Source organism: Kryptolebias marmoratus, linkage group LG1 (assembly GCF_001649575.2).
Source record: "Kryptolebias marmoratus isolate JLee-2015 linkage group LG1, ASM164957v2, whole genome shotgun sequence".
Taxonomy (NCBI): Eukaryota; Metazoa; Chordata; class Actinopteri; order Cyprinodontiformes; family Rivulidae; genus Kryptolebias; species Kryptolebias marmoratus.
Genome location: NC_051430.1, coordinates 23,251,474 through 23,266,603, shown reverse-complemented (window position 1 = coordinate 23,266,603; position 15,130 = coordinate 23,251,474). Strand labels below are relative to the sequence as shown.

The window sequence follows — 15,130 nt, the reverse complement described above, 5'->3', positions numbered from 1 at the left end:
GTTGAGGGTGACTCTCAGCTACTACCACAACAAATCTTAGCTCAGTATCTGCGAAATTAACCGAGTTGTAGTCATTTATGGGTTTGATAAGGCTGCTCAGCTGTGGCAGGCATTGTTAGTTGGGTTGACTCCGAAAGTTAATCAGTCATAGATGGATAACCAATGACTACTATCTGAGAGTTTCAGTGAAATCAATTTTATAGCTTATGAGATATTTTGCTAACAGAGGATCACTGGAATCCAGTAGTTGATAGCAGATCTATCTATCTGTTTTGCCTGTGATTGCTATTTTCATTAGTGTTTGAATTTTTGTCCCAAATTAAAGAATTTAGTCAAAAGACACTAAGAGAAACTACAACCTAAACCTGACCAATTAAAGGCTCTGTTATATTTGTTAAACGACAGCCATCTGAGCTTTTATCTAATTGTTCTAATAAAAAGAGTGTCTCTGTTCATGAGTCCTTGTTTCTCTGTGTGTTTTGTTCCTGCAGCCAACAGAGGGAGACATCCTCATTGCTTTTAGTTTCAGAGAGGCTGTGAAAGACTTATCAGGACAAAACAAAAATGGTTTTTCTCTCTTTTTTTTTTTTTTTTTGAATTCACCCCAAAGCTTGTTTTTAATTCCTCATTTGTCAAACATTTTATACAAACCCCCAAGCGTGGGAAAAAAAACAAAAACAAATGTCGTCTGTATTTAAGGGTTTTATGCATGCAAAAAAAGTGAACATTACATTCAACACTCCTCGTTTGTGCGGCTACTAAAAAGAAAATGTAAAAGCCTTTAAAGAAATATAACAAACACAACACAACCTAAAACCTATTACGGTTCAGTTTACTACACTATAATATTTTCACATTGTTTTTTGTCTTCACTTTGTGTCTTTTGGCTGCCCAGAAGCAGTTCTGACTATCATGATGTCCTCCGTCAAATAAAGTCCCTCCCTGGGCGCTCTTCCTCTTCCTTGTCCTCATCTTCCTCCTTCTGTTTCCCTCACCTCTCCCTTTAAATCTCCAAAATGCTGCAAAACTGAATTAGGAAAATTAGAAAAGCTCATTCTCATCGTTCTACAGTTAATGTTTAAACTTCATAGTCGACAACAAATGTTTGGTTATTTTGTAATGTTGTGACTGCAGCTTTGATTTAAAAGATGCTGCAGAGATCTTTAAAATTCACTGAACTGTTAGATGGATATCAGCAATATAAAATAAAACGAGCCCATTTAAGATAGACGTTCCGCCAATCTAAACAATCTGGCTGCAGTTTGGACATCAGAGATGCAGATTAGGCCTCCTGGTCGTCCACAGGGACCAGATCCTGGAGTTCACGCAGCGTTTATCAGTCATTTCTTTGAACATCGATTCAAAGAAGTCGACTCTCAAAGCTCTGAAACAACCTACCAGCTGCTGATCCTGATCAGAGTCCATTTTGTCCTCTTCGGTTCGCTGGAAAACCAAAAGCGAAGACGTTTTGCGGTCAGACTTTTCTGTTCTGTGATGCTGGACGGCTGCAGTAAAAGTTCAGTTCCTCACAAAGCATATTCACTACTGTGGCTGCATGGTTCATTTTATCTGCTCATAAACGTGATCATTTGTATATTTTTTTAACTTACAGAAAGCCTGCTTCCTTTTTGCCCTACAGACCTGCTTCCATCGTGACATGTATGGAAAGTTCACTGAGCAGAAATGTCATTTAAAAGTGAAGCTACTGCTATAAATTCAACCTAAAAATCACCTGAACCTTTAAATGGTTTTACAGCCACACCAATAAAATTCCTTTCACGTCTTTTTGCACATGAAGGAGCTGTTTTATTGCTGAGCTGCGGCTCGTTTTGGTCTGGACAAGTATTGCCTGCTGTTCCTGCTTCAGGGTCGCAGCTGACCGAAGTTTGTTTAACGAGACTGACTGAAAGGGGAAGTGTGTCCTGGATAAGATGCCCAGAATTTGGACCTACAACCAATTTAGAATCACCTGTTTTAACTGAGCGAGGAAACTGCTGCACCCAGAAGAAGTTAAGCTCAGGAAAACATGTTCACAGCTGACTTTTCAGCGAAAGACGACTGCCATAATTGTTTATTATTCAGAGGCAAGTAGTACAAAAAGATAATTGCAAATTTGGTTACAGAGACATTTTAATAAGGACATTATTTCCAGAATGGAGCAGCAGTGGAAAAAGGGCAACAAGGAGCATCAGAACCGTTATAAACAACTGTTAGATGCTAAATAGATCATTCAGTACCAAAACAAATATTCTGCTTTAATAACACACACAGAACGAGGTTCAAGTAATCAGTTTTCTGTTAAATCAAATCACATGTAGGAGGAGTTTCAAAACAGCAGCTCTATGAGCTTTTTTCACAGATAGTTTGTTGATAATTGTGTGAATTTTGATTCATCCGTATGATTTTTACAATTAAACAACTTCTGTATAAGTTGTGCTAATTATACCACTCGACAATCAGCTCGATTAGGAACGCTGTGCTATGACCTTTAGTGTTTGCGACTTTTATACTTTTTGAGTTGTTTAGTTTTATTTGCAAAAATATCCGTACAGAAATATATTGAGATTTCTTCAGTTTCTTCAAAACCTCTGAAATCTTCAGCGAACTGGCTCTAGGTTTGTTTTTTTATGCTCCTCTTAGCTTTTAGCTGTTGTCTCGCTGATTTTCATTTCCTGGCTATGTTTTTATTTTTCATTTTATGTTTTAGCTTTGATTTTGATCATTTTAGTTCAGTTTTGGTTGTTTTAACTTTAACAACCCAGTTTCAGCTACTTCAACAAATTTCACCAAAGTCAAATTTCAGCAAATAAAATGCAAATTTCTCTGGTTAAGCAGCTTGTTAAAGTCTTTAAAATGTTGGAGTTGTGCTAAAATCTCACCTCGTGAGCAATTAAGATGAACCCAGCTTGTGCGTCTTTAGCATGAATGATAAAAAAAAACAAAAAACAAGTAAAAATCCCAAATAACTATGAGCTCCTGGAAGTGAACCGGCTGACCCTGATTACTCCTGAGATGTAAACATAAAGAGATGATTTCAACTCCAATGGGAGGCTGAGATGCCTCATGTATGATGCTGGCTTCAGATACTTTCATAGCCTGGAGATTAGGAGCTTAATTGCTTTCCCAAAGCACAAATGTTTGTTTTCTAGCCTGTCCAGACGGAGCTTTGAGATAACAGAGCTGTGACACGGCAGAGACTCTGAAAACAAACACACCGGAGGGTCTGACAGCTCACGCAGGAAGCTCAAAAAGAAATAAGTTGGAAATAGACTGTCGCAGCAGGATTTGGGACCGCCACACTAACTGTCATGTTCCTCAACCAAGAGCCTCGGAGTCCACAGATCATGTTTCGACAAGGAGTTCAGATTGTAGGAAGGGCTGAGCGCCATGGTTTGTTCCCTCTCTGGGTGACGTGTGTGAGTGGTGTTTATAAAACAGCCACAGAGGTCACCTGTTGGGTTGGACGTATAATTACTGCAGTAGATTAAAGACTTTATGATGTTAATGTGACCCTCAATGAGTGAGAGAGGGAGATTTAAAGGAGGAGGTATAACTGCATGCCATGCACATCATTTTCTGTGATGTATGATGCCCCAGTTCAACTAGTGGTCTGTGGGCCACATCTGGCACATGAGCTTATTCCATCTGGTCCATCTATCAGTCCACAAAGCATTAAACTGAATCAATCAAACACAATCTGACAGCAATCAAATTTGGAGCTTATAGCAAAGAAAGGAAAATTCTCTCAGTGAGTTTGTTGATATATTGATTAGGTTTTGCTTTAATATTTTTATCTTTGTGTATTTCTTGTACTAAAAGCACTTTTTTATTGTCAAAGTGGTAAACTGAGTAGCGATTTGGGCCAAAACAGATCAAAATGAAAATCGAAATCAAGCCAGTTATTTGAACTCTTTGTAACTCTCTGCAGCTCTCCCAGGACAGAACATGTCCTGTCCTGCAGATAAAGAACAGAGCAGCCCTCACAGTATTTACTGCTGTTAACCCCTCAGTCTAACCGGGTTAGGCGCTTGGTGGTCCACCCTGATACTGGTTCCACCAGTTTCTTCCTCTTAAAAGGATTTCTCCCTCTCTTTCTGTTGCTACAAAAATGCTTTTTCAAAGGGACTTAGCTGGTTTTCTTCATGTCGATGCTTCTGCAGATGCACTGACAAAATGATAAGAATTGAGGCAGAACCATGCAGCAAGTGTTCAGTTTAGCTTTTACCACATTTTGACCAATTAGGAAAATAGATAATTTAGTATTTCTCTCATCTGTTGGAGAGATGGAGGCTCAAAGTTGTGTCAAAACACACCTAGAATTTACAGAAACCAAACTGAGATGGATTTGAGACAAATTTGAGGACCACTCTGTCGCTATAGTTTGAGAGAAAATGTGCTGCACAAAATTTTCAAACACGTTCAAAGTTCAAGCCTCTGCGACTCGGAAGAGGAAACGTTTCGAGATTCCCCCACAAATCCCGTTCGCTAACTAGTTACGGACAGTCACAGCCCTGTGAACACTAGCTTTAGGCTTAGCAGAACATCATAGCATGCCTTGAAATGGAACAACTGACCGCCTCTTCCTCATGTTTGACTTTGAGTTCAGCCCTGTTAAATAAAGAAGCAAACTTCATTAAAACTCAACACAAGTCTCCAATTTAAACACATAACTTTGAACGTGCAGAGACAAAAAATGCACATCTCATGTCCCTTTCCTAAAATAAAGACTTTTTTTGTTTCGTATCTATTTTATCCCAGGACTGGTCTGTTTCAAAATGACAGAAAATATAAACAGATGCACAAAAAAAAAGTTCCTTTGCTCCACATCTGCCCTCGTTCACTTGATCATGTCCTCGGTGCCTCTAAGGTCTGCTCACAAGAGCACTTAGAGGAGACATCTAACACCGTGTGTGTAAGTAATCACACTTGTTCTCTGTTTCCAGTTGCTGCTAAAGTACTTAAATTCACTTACCACAGATCCATGATGCTAACAATTAGTGGCCCCGGTCCCAACAATGGAAATATTGACAATTTTATTGCTTTTGGTGAGCAAAACTCAAGAATTACAGAAGGATTAAATGTTAGGCAATGTTTCTTTTATCACATATTCATAAGAAAAACAAATGTTGGGCATTTATTATTAATACAAGACATTTTAGTCAGTATTTGCTCGTTAGATACAGAAAAGTTAATTTTTGTTTTTGCCATTTTGAACTCAGAAATGATTTCACAACCCATCTCAGGGTGACCACAAGGAGCAGATTTATGAAAGTTCCTGTTGGTTTAACTTGGTCACCTAAACGACCCGTCCAGTAAATCCTGTTTCTGCAGATTGCGGTGCCTTTCAGCAGAGGTTCCCACATGTGCCATGAGCTCAGAGGCACAAAGACAGCGTGCGGGAGGTTTTCAACAAGGCGGGAAGCTGCTGTAGCAACATGAGACATGTAAACTGTGCACTTGCAGTGACTCATAATAACTAAAGCTGTGGCATATTCTGCACACAAATCACAAAATCCTACCGCATTCGGAATGCCTTTATGGAAAATCACAGATTATATATCAAAAACACATCTGCTACCAGCTGTGACTCAGTAAAACTGTGTCTACCTTTATATTCCAGTGTTTAACTGGACTACTGTGCCCTCTAAAACAAAAAAAAAGGACACCATTTCGTTTTTAGCTGTTCCAGGAAACTATCCAAGAATCTGAACAGTGACCGGGGTTTTATCTTGGAAATAGAAGATAGATAAACTTTAAGTCTAGTAAAAACAAAAAAGTACATTAATTTATCACTTTAACTCTGCCAAATCTTTTTTGTTGTTGTTGCCTCTCTCTTCCATCTTCCTTTTACTTACTCTTTTCATCCCCAGTGGGAAAATTTGTTTTCTACATTTTTGCTATTTAAGGAGCCGGAGGGTTAACGGCTCAAAGGCCCACAGGCAGGGCTTATGAGGGTGGAGGCCGATGTGGGCGCCTCACCTTCCCCACCCAGGATTCAAACCTGCAACCTCCTGATCACAGGTTGGCCTCTCAAACCTCCGCTCCACCTTCACAGAGGAGCTTGTTGATGAAATGTGTATTTTGGCCGTTTTTGACGTCCTGGCTCGTAACCTGAAACACTAAGGTGGGCGAGGATTGACGTCCCTCTGCAAAGCTGCCTGATGGTCGCCCAAAATCTTTCATCTAAACCTCTAACTGTACTCAACTGTCTTTCTTCTTCTTTTAGAGCAGGAGTGTCAAACTCCAGGCCTCGAGGGCCACTGTCCTGGAAGTTTTAGGTTTTTCTGCTCCCACACACCTGATTCAAACGGTTTAATTACCTCCTCACCAAATCATCAGGTTCTCCAGGAGCACGGCGACAAGTCGTCCATTTAAACCAGGTGTTTTAAAGCAAGAACGCATCTAAAACATGCAGGAGAGCGGCCCCTGCGGAATGGCGTTTGACACCCCTGTTTTAAAGTGTTCACAGACTAAAAAATTGCATTTTTTTTCTCCCCCACAAGCAAGAAAAAATTCCTGAGTGGTCCGTGTCTGACACCAATTGTACATTAATAAAAACCTACATATATGAAGAATTGTTTGAACATTTCTTCACGGACCTTTGGACTCTCCCCACCAAATTCACACATCTTCACACACCCTCCCACGCACACACGCATGCAGTGACAGATGTGCTCTCCTCAGCACCAGATGTTATGATGCTTTTATTGTTATTGGACGCTCTTCTCGACTGAGCAAACACTTCCCAGACAAAATGCTTAATCAAATGAGATCGTGTAAAAACACAGTTGCTTCCCACTTAGCAAAAGACAAAAAAAAAAGATTTAGAAATATTTGGAAGGATGTACCCTGTTTATTTAAAAATCTGTCATACAGGTCACCTCGTGTGGTTAACTTTTTCCTATTTGCTTAGTGATTACATAACGGTGGGGTTCAAAGTTACTAATTGGACGTCTGAGTCATGGGAACTTGACGATCTGAATTTTTATGCTTTAAAGCCTTTAAAACGAGTCGCTCTACACGGTGTATATTTGTGTGGGATTTCACACAGTCAGAAAGGGGAAGAATTCCCGCCCGAGAGTTGCTCAACGTGGAGTCACACGGAGCGCTGACAGGACTGCGGTTCTTCTCAGCATGAACAAAGAGAATGATCTGAAAACAGTGAATTCACTTTGATTATTGATTCATCTGAGTAACTTTGTCCCGTTGCTTAGATGGCCGAGCTCAGATTTCTGCTGCAGAAAACAAACAGTTTGATTTTTCATGTTCAGTGATCTCTTTGGTGGCTGACGCATCTGACCTAAAGGGGTAAGTCAGGGTAAGAACCATGAATATTCTACCTGTTGTAGATGCTCTTTTAATTGGTCATGGCTTGGAGAAATAAAGTTTATTAATTAACAGATTGATGGGCTGACGGCTCGTCGGAATCATGCAAGAACAAAACTGACTTGAAACAACTCCAGTTTAAAATAATTGGAATGATGCTATTTTATAAACTCCTACATTGCTGTCATTTTCCGACTGCACAGTTATTTACATATAATTCTATGGCTACTTGCAAGCGTACATAGCAGAAGCACTTCCAGCAGGAATGTCACAGTATTCCTGCTGGAATAACCATCTAAAGTGAAACTGACACTGGGGGGATGTGACAGTTTTGAATGGACTGCAGTGAAACTCACTCTGTATCTGTTTGATGCATGTTAGCATATTGTTTTTACATCTTTGCTCGATTTCACAGGAACTGTGACGGTTTCTCTGGATGATTCGCAGATTCCGAACAGTTTTCTCTGGGGAAGCCTTTTGCGGAAACTGTAGCTCAAGTCAAAAGTGACAGAAGTGGAACAGAAGGCAGCTCGGTGCCTCACAAAATAAAAACAAAACAGAAATAATTAACATTTCCTGAAATATAGTGAAAATGCCTGCTCTTAAAAGTTAATATTTATCTTTGCTGCTCTGGCTGAATGCTTCCTCCACCACACGGGTTAATGTAAGATATGCAGCTCCAAACACACCTCAGGAGATCCAGTTTTCTCTCCACATCCCTCTTCGTTCCTATTTCCTCTCCTCTCCCAGATGGATGAAACGCAGGCCGTGAGACATTTATCAGCTCCTGCCTCGGCTCTGTTTCAGCTCTGGCTTTTGTTTCCAGACAAGGATCGCTTCGTGTCCTTTTCAGCAGACGTGGTGGTGGTGACGCAGCAGGTGTTTTCTGCTGTTTATCAATGAGCTGACAGCGAACAGACTGTTTTGAAGCTCGCTGCTGATGTAAAACACATATCAGGTCGTTCCAAGAACCTCCTCTAACTTCTCAGGTGTCTTTTGTCATTTCTACAGGAAATTTAGACAGATATTTTTAGCAACTAAAATGGTCCATTCATACATTTAATTATAGGTTCAGATAAGTAAAGATGTTCAATTATCTGTCACAGTTGGAACCATTTTTTAAAGCTTAATTAAATTAAAACGTGCTCTTCCCAGACTGGAGGAGACTCTTTGCCTCGGCCGCTGCAGTGCTTGTTTAAGTTTAACTGCAATGAACTGGGAGCTCAGAAAATGTTTACTGTTTGAGGAAAGAAGCTCTCTGTTGGTCAGTTCTACTTCCTCAGACCCAGATTTGTTTTTCCATGAAGGCAAAGACACTTTTTGGTTCCTCTTCTTATTCGTTTTATCAATCATTAACCAACTGAATCTTTACAGAAATACAATTTTATTATTTTTAGGGACAGGAACCCAGTGTTTTAGAGTTTTTAAACACTGAATAAATGACGCTCTCCTCTGAGTCGTTTGTCTGAGTTAAAGGAGGTCATGAGGTGATTGCAGCAAATCAAGGGACACGTTCTGAGAAGGAAATGCTAAGTGAAGTTTCTCTTTACAGTCACAGCATACAGTCTGACAGGTCAAAGGCCTTGCGTTTGGTGAAACAAGAACATGAACATTAATTTACAGCTGCATCGTTAAAATGTACATCGTCTGATCAAACAGTCACGTTTCCAGAAAACAAGGGTCGCAAACAAATTTCACATGAGATTACAACCTAAACAAACAAAATATTAAAGTGCATATATAACATTTTCAAATAAATAATTAAAAAAAAATTCTTTCTTAGCAGTGTCCTTGTGTGACAGACTTCAAGCAAATACTAGCAATTTAATTAAAAACATAAGGAACACATTCTTATCATTTAAAAACAAGACGATGGGATGTAGAGCTGGAATAGTGGTTTCAAAAGTTCAATATGATGCCAACAAGGTGTCGACTTAAATATGGGGTTTTAAAAGGTGGAATTCTGCCATAAAACACAGTGAGTAGATTTGGTTAAAATACTCTGATTATACTAGGACTGATACATATAATATCTAATGTACTAATATCTTACCGGTAAACTGTCCAGTTTTCTGTTTTGTATCTTTTTTGAACTAAATGTTTTGGAAATTTGAACACAATTATCATGTTTGAAAGACGAGTATTATAGCAGTTTTCAAGAATTTAATAGACAATTATTGCACGTACCAATCAACTGTTTTGACATAAGGTTTGCTGTTACTGTACTGCAAATATTTTACTCACTTCAACTCCAGACTTTCTGAGTTGCAGTCCTGGATGAAAACGCTTCACCTCAACAAAAAAAACCTTCTCCTGGAGAAGAATTCATTTATCATAATTTGTTTCTAAACAACACAGTTTGTTAGGTATTTCTTTTCTTTCTAATCTTAATGAACACCTGACTTCGCCACATTTTCTGAATTGTGGGAAATAATCATGAAGATTCCCAGTGTTTTACAGCACAGAAATCTTCCTCACCGTCGAATAAAAAAATCTCACTTCTGATGGTAAAATGGCATTTTTGTCGCAAAGAAACAAAGAGTTTGTGTTCACTACATCATGAGTGGATTTATTTGTCACAGAGCTAACACATTCAGTTCTTCCGAAGAACACTTTTACAATAGTTTGATTTAAATCTGTCCATGGTAGCACGCATGATTAACTCTCGCAGCTGTTTCTGTTTGCAGTAATGACCGATATCTTGTGACTCACTTATTCTGATTTCCATCGAATTCGCATCAAAAAGGCTTCTACAATGAGTGCACGCCGTAAATGACATTAAGCAGGATATATTTTTCCATCAGTGATTGTTGCAGAACATTTGTCTTGGGCAAAAATGACAGAATCTGCTCATGCCATCAGGGTAAGTCATCACTGAGGTAGCTGCACTTTTTCACTGACTCTACAAAACGAAGGGTCATATTTTATGTTGCGATCCCTTTTAAAAGAGTTCAAATGTCCTCTGATGGAGGAGTAACCCAGTGGAATATCTTCCTCAGAGCAATATAACAAGCCGTTCTCTGAATCAGAGAGAGTCAGATGCATTTTTCCACTACTGTCCCCGCGTTCAGTGTCACCTGAAGAGCTGCATCTTTGTGGCGCGGCAGCACTGAAAGATCCATGATTATGTTTGCTTCTTCTTCCGTCTGCCCCTCACTCTCAGAGAAATAAGCCTGTGAGTTTCGGACTGAAGACGGCTGTGAACCAGAGAGTTTCTCTGCCTTTGGGCAGCTTCCAGTGTAAGGCTCACTTCCCTCCGGTGCACAGAGGAAGGACTGAGAGTTCCTTCTGATGTCTTTCAGTTCATGAGACACCAAGGAGTGGGAGTCCCGGTTAGAGATGTTTGAGGAAAGCTGGTAAGTATCTATGCAGTGAAAGTTCCCCTGCCTCTGCTGCCTCCTTGCTCCCACTTTACAAAACAGACACTTGACCTTCTCGATGAGCTTGAGGAGAACAGCCTTGCGGAGAAGGATGTAGATCCAGGGGTCCAGAATGGGGTTGAAGGAAGCAAAGCGTATTGCTCGGAGGTCAGGGTTTATGTCGAGCCGCTTTTCAACTGGAGTTTTATAGAGCTGGTTTAAAAACACCTGAGCCTGCAAGACAAAAGGGCAGTTGACAGAAACTTGACAGTTTGGGATGAGTGCATTAATTTCTTTGTACGTAAATACAACCCCAATGCTGGAAAAGTTGGGAAACTGTAAAATGCAAAATAAGTGGCATGAATAAGAAACAACTGAAGGAGCAATTTGCAGCTAATTAGGTCAACTGGCAACAGGTCGGTAAGAAGACCGGGTAAAAAAAAGAGCATTTCAGAGAGGCTGAATGTCTCAGAAGTAAAGATGAGCAGATGTTCCACTAGTTTTAAACTACATCTAAAAATAGTGGAACAATTTCAGAACAATCTTCTTCAATGGACAACTGGGAAGACTTTGACTCAGAAGATTTCAAGAATCTGGGGAAATCTCTGAGCTAAAAGGACAAAGCTGAAAGTCAGTATTGAATGATCTTCTGGCCGTCAGGGGCCACTGCATTAAAAACAGGTCTGGTTCTGTTCTGGACATCACTGCACGAGCTGAGGAACACTTCCACAGATCACTGTCTGTAAACACAGTTTACCGTGCCATCCTCAAATACTGGTTAAAGCTCTATCAGGCAGAGAAGAAGCCACCATCCAGAAATGTTGCCATCATCTCTGGGCCACAACTCAATTACTCTGATGACACTGGGGTGCAACATCTGCTCCAGTACAAACAAGTCTTTTTCAGGAAAGGCTTTGCATAATTCAACAGCATGAAGAAGAAGAGTCCAGTCTAGACCTCTCACCAACTGAAAATATTTGATGCATCATGAAACAAAAAAAATCCAGCAAAGACTCAGGACTGTTAAACAGCTAGAATCCTCCATCAGACAAGAATGGGACAACATTCCCTCCAAAACCTCCAGCAGCTGCTCTCCTCAGATCCTCGATGTTTACAGACTGTTGTTAAAGAAGACAGGATGCTTCACAGTGATAAACACGGTCTTGTACCAACTTTTTATGAGATGTGCTGCTGCCATAAAATTCAAAATTACTTTTATTTTTTTTAAAGAAAAGCACAATTTCTTAGTTTCAACATTTAATATGTTTACTATAATTCACTGAAAATAAAATATGAGTCTGTGAAATTAGAAAATCATTGCATCCAGGTTTTATTTACATTTTACACCACTTCTCAACTTTTTTAGAATTAGGGCTGTATGATTTATGATTTCATTTAGAAAAAGTTGTGCATAAAATGAGGGTGATGGAGAAAAGGGGGCTTGAAGGAGGTTGTCAAACCAGGAATAAAGTCACAGAGCACAAACATTTTCTTGCTATGAACAATCTACTTGGATTTGAACATTTTGGCTTGACTAAATGGGTTTGTAGTTATTATATAAGTTTGAAAGCGCCGTGCGTAAAATGTGCGTAAAGAACTCACAACGAGCGGGATGGAGCAGATGAGCACCACTGCCGACGTGCCAATGAGCAGAATGACCATCTGGATCTCTGCCCCGGCGAGTCTCCCGAAGCTGCGCCCTCTCCTCCGCGGGTCCACGTTGCGCCCCAGATCCGTCCCCAGCGACATCCTGCGCACGAAGCGCCGGTGCATCCGGATCAGAGCCCCGCACACGAGCACGTTACAGATCACCGTGGCCAGAATGAGCAGCGAGCTGAAGCCCGCGTACATGTAGGAGTAGGCGGCGTCGCTGGTCTTGTTGCTCCTCCACTCTAAGAAGCACCAGGTCTGCGGGTACTGCTTCTTCACCTGGCCGAAGCCGACGATCGGCAGCGCGCAGAAGAGCGCGTTGGAGATGTAGATGGCCACCAGGGTCAGCCCGGCCAGCTTCTGGTCCACGTAGTCGTTGTAGAAGTAGGCATGGTTGATGGCGATGTATCTCTCCACCGACATGGCACAGATGATGCTGAGTCCCGCCAGAGAGAAGAACAGCATGGTGAAGCCGAAGTACTGGCACAGCGAGTCCTCTCCGGGCCACGACCCCTTCACGTAGATGGCGATGGTGACCGGACTGGCCAGCAGGGTCCCCAGGAGGTCCGTGACAGCCAGCCCGCACACGAGCGTGTAAAACGTGGTCTCCTTCTGTTCTCTGCGCGTTTTACAGAGAACCACGATGGCGATAACGTTCCCGACCACCCCGAAGATGAACATGACAGACGGGATGGTCGGGACCATGGTCCTCTCTGTCATCGTCTGGTTGTTCATGGTGGTGTCCGAAAGGGCAGGAGGAGGGGAAATGTCGTCCTTACAGCCGGTATTTCCAGTCCAGAGCGCGAAGAAACTTACTTGAAAGAAACCCGAACAGCATTCTAAAAAAATAAAACAAAACACAAAGAACAACTGGAAGCTCTGGTCAACTTTAACCCTCAGTCAGAGCATCACTCCCCTCTGCAGCAGTGGTTTCCAGAGTCGTTTCCTCTTTAGATTCTCAGACAGTTGTGCAAAAACTTCAGTCAGCAGGACAGAGAGAGAGGTAAACGCAAACCAACGAGTTCAATGAATCTCTGACTTCAAGCTTCCTGCAGAGCCCAGTCCCTCCCCTTTCTGATTTCATGACGCTTCCCTCATCAGCTGTGCGGTCAGCAGTGAGCTCCAAAAACACACAGGGTCGGATACCATCAAGGCAGGTTAGAAGTGAGGCTCTGCAAAAGCTGTACAAGTTGCCAACAGGCTCTGAGAAAATAAAAAAAAAGCTATATTTTATGTAGAACCAATTGGTGATCCAATTTTATAATTTTAATTTGATGGTCAGGGTTTTGCTTCACTTCCCTTTTATTTCTTTGTAGTTTATCATATTTCCATTTCTTTGCTGGAAATACCCAACTTTTACCCAATCCTTTTTGCTTTAGGAGGTTTGTAACTGAATACTGTTCAGGGAAGCCATGATAAGAGCTGAACAGAGCTTCATTGCTTCCTTTAATGTTCTTTATCATATAATACCATATATGTATCTAATCATATGCACACAGAGAGGAGAATAAATTGGGATTAGTGCAAATGAAAATAAGGACAATCATTCATTTTGTTCGTTAGAGTTTCTCAACTGTGTTCAACAGGTAAACCTGGACTCTTGTGTTTTTGTTTGTGACTTTGCACACATCTGTGTCCTTCGATGTTTGATCTAAATGCTGCAATTAATAAAAGTCAAATAAACTGAAAGGGTATAGGTTAAAGTGACTTTTTGAACTTCATCTCTATGACTGACTTAGGATGAAGTCATCATCTTTGTTCCACGATTACAGCTAAAAATCAAGACAGTATCGAGTGGCTGTGAGAATATTTTAATCTAATCTGTGATTCCTGCGCTGATCAAATATATTTGTAAATCTATCAGGTATGTTGCTGATATGACGTCTCAAACACCAAACCAAAGGGCAATTTTTCATATTGTGTAGTCTGGATAATACACCTTTCAAAATCAAAGCACTCAGATATTTCTCTAACATTTAGGGTTTGCGTGTTTCCATAGGTTCAGAGTATAACATGTGAGAAGAGCAGAGTTATTTTCATTTATCAACATCCAGAAAAGGATCCTAAATATTTGCAAACAGAAGCAGTTTTATTCTGAAATACTTAAACTTATTTATTTACATGGCACCAAGTACAGTTCATACAGTAGCTCTCTGGTGGCTCTAAGATTCGTTACATCCCCTTCGCTAAAACAGATCAGAAGTGAAACATAAAGTCAGCTTAAAGGTTTAACTTTGTCTAATTACTGAAAAGGGGCCATTTTAGAGGTTTCCATATGAGCTGTGCAGCACAATTGCAAGTTTTATTTAGAAGAAACTGAACTAAGATGTTTTTAATCCTCGTATTTATAAAGTTTCAGCTTGACTTTACAAAAATAATTGAATTGGCATGAACAAAATTTGTGCAAATGAACAATAAAACAACAACAAAAAGCTGTTTTTAACACAGAACAACTTTCAAAGTAGTTCTATTCTGTGGGGTTCATGTTTTTACTGAGAACTCAGGAGCAGAATATTATAAATGCCACTTTAATAATATGATTTAAAATGTGATTTAGCTGAACGTTTCATGCTTTGACAGACAGATCAGCTCGGTCACCTCCATCTCCGCCCTCAGCTGGGTGGCGTTAAAGATCTGGGTAAAAACTCAGGGGACCTTGAGTCCACCTGACCCTGCTCGCCTTAAAAACACAAATCTTTGTGTTATTGTTGCCACTTTCAGACGTGAACGCTAAAACTGGGAAAACCCTCTGCAATCAGGGGCGTCACAAAACCTTGAACAGGATTTTTTTTTTC

At 40.5% G+C, this 15,130-nt stretch overlaps 1 protein-coding gene and 1 long non-coding RNA gene across 2 annotated transcripts; both read right to left on the bottom strand.

Moving 5' to 3' along the window:
- Positions 1-609: 609 nt before the first annotated feature.
- Positions 610-1,783, bottom strand: LOC112450396. The gene is made up of 3 exons (XR_003039000.2): positions 1,611-1,783; positions 1,399-1,505; positions 610-1,027 (listed from the first exon to the last, which is right to left on the bottom strand). It is a non-coding gene; the product is annotated as an uncharacterized LOC112450396 (long non-coding RNA).
- A 6,921-nt stretch (positions 1,784-8,704) lies between these two features.
- ptger4a (prostaglandin E receptor 4 (subtype EP4) a) lies at positions 8,705-13,339 on the bottom strand. Its single transcript, XM_017412154.3, has 2 exons — positions 12,288-13,339; positions 8,705-10,919 (listed from the first exon to the last, which is right to left on the bottom strand). The coding sequence occupies exons 1-2, from the start codon at positions 13,068-13,070 to the stop codon at positions 10,362-10,364; spliced, it is 1,341 nt and encodes a 446-aa protein (XP_017267643.1). The 5' UTR covers positions 13,071-13,339; the 3' UTR covers positions 8,705-10,361.
- Between the last annotated feature and the right edge of the window lie 1,791 nt (positions 13,340-15,130).

What these genes read in the sequence shown, in the direction of transcription:
- ptger4a (XM_017412154.3), bottom strand. Translation starts at nt 13,070, where the DNA reads ATGAACAACCAGACGATGACAGAGAGGACCATGGTCCCGACCATCCCG. An exon ending in TCTGCTCCATCCCGCTCGTT is followed by an intron (nt 10,920 to 12,287) that starts GTGAGTTCTTTA and finishes TTTGTCTTGCAG; the next exon opens with GCTCAGGTGTTTTTAAACCA.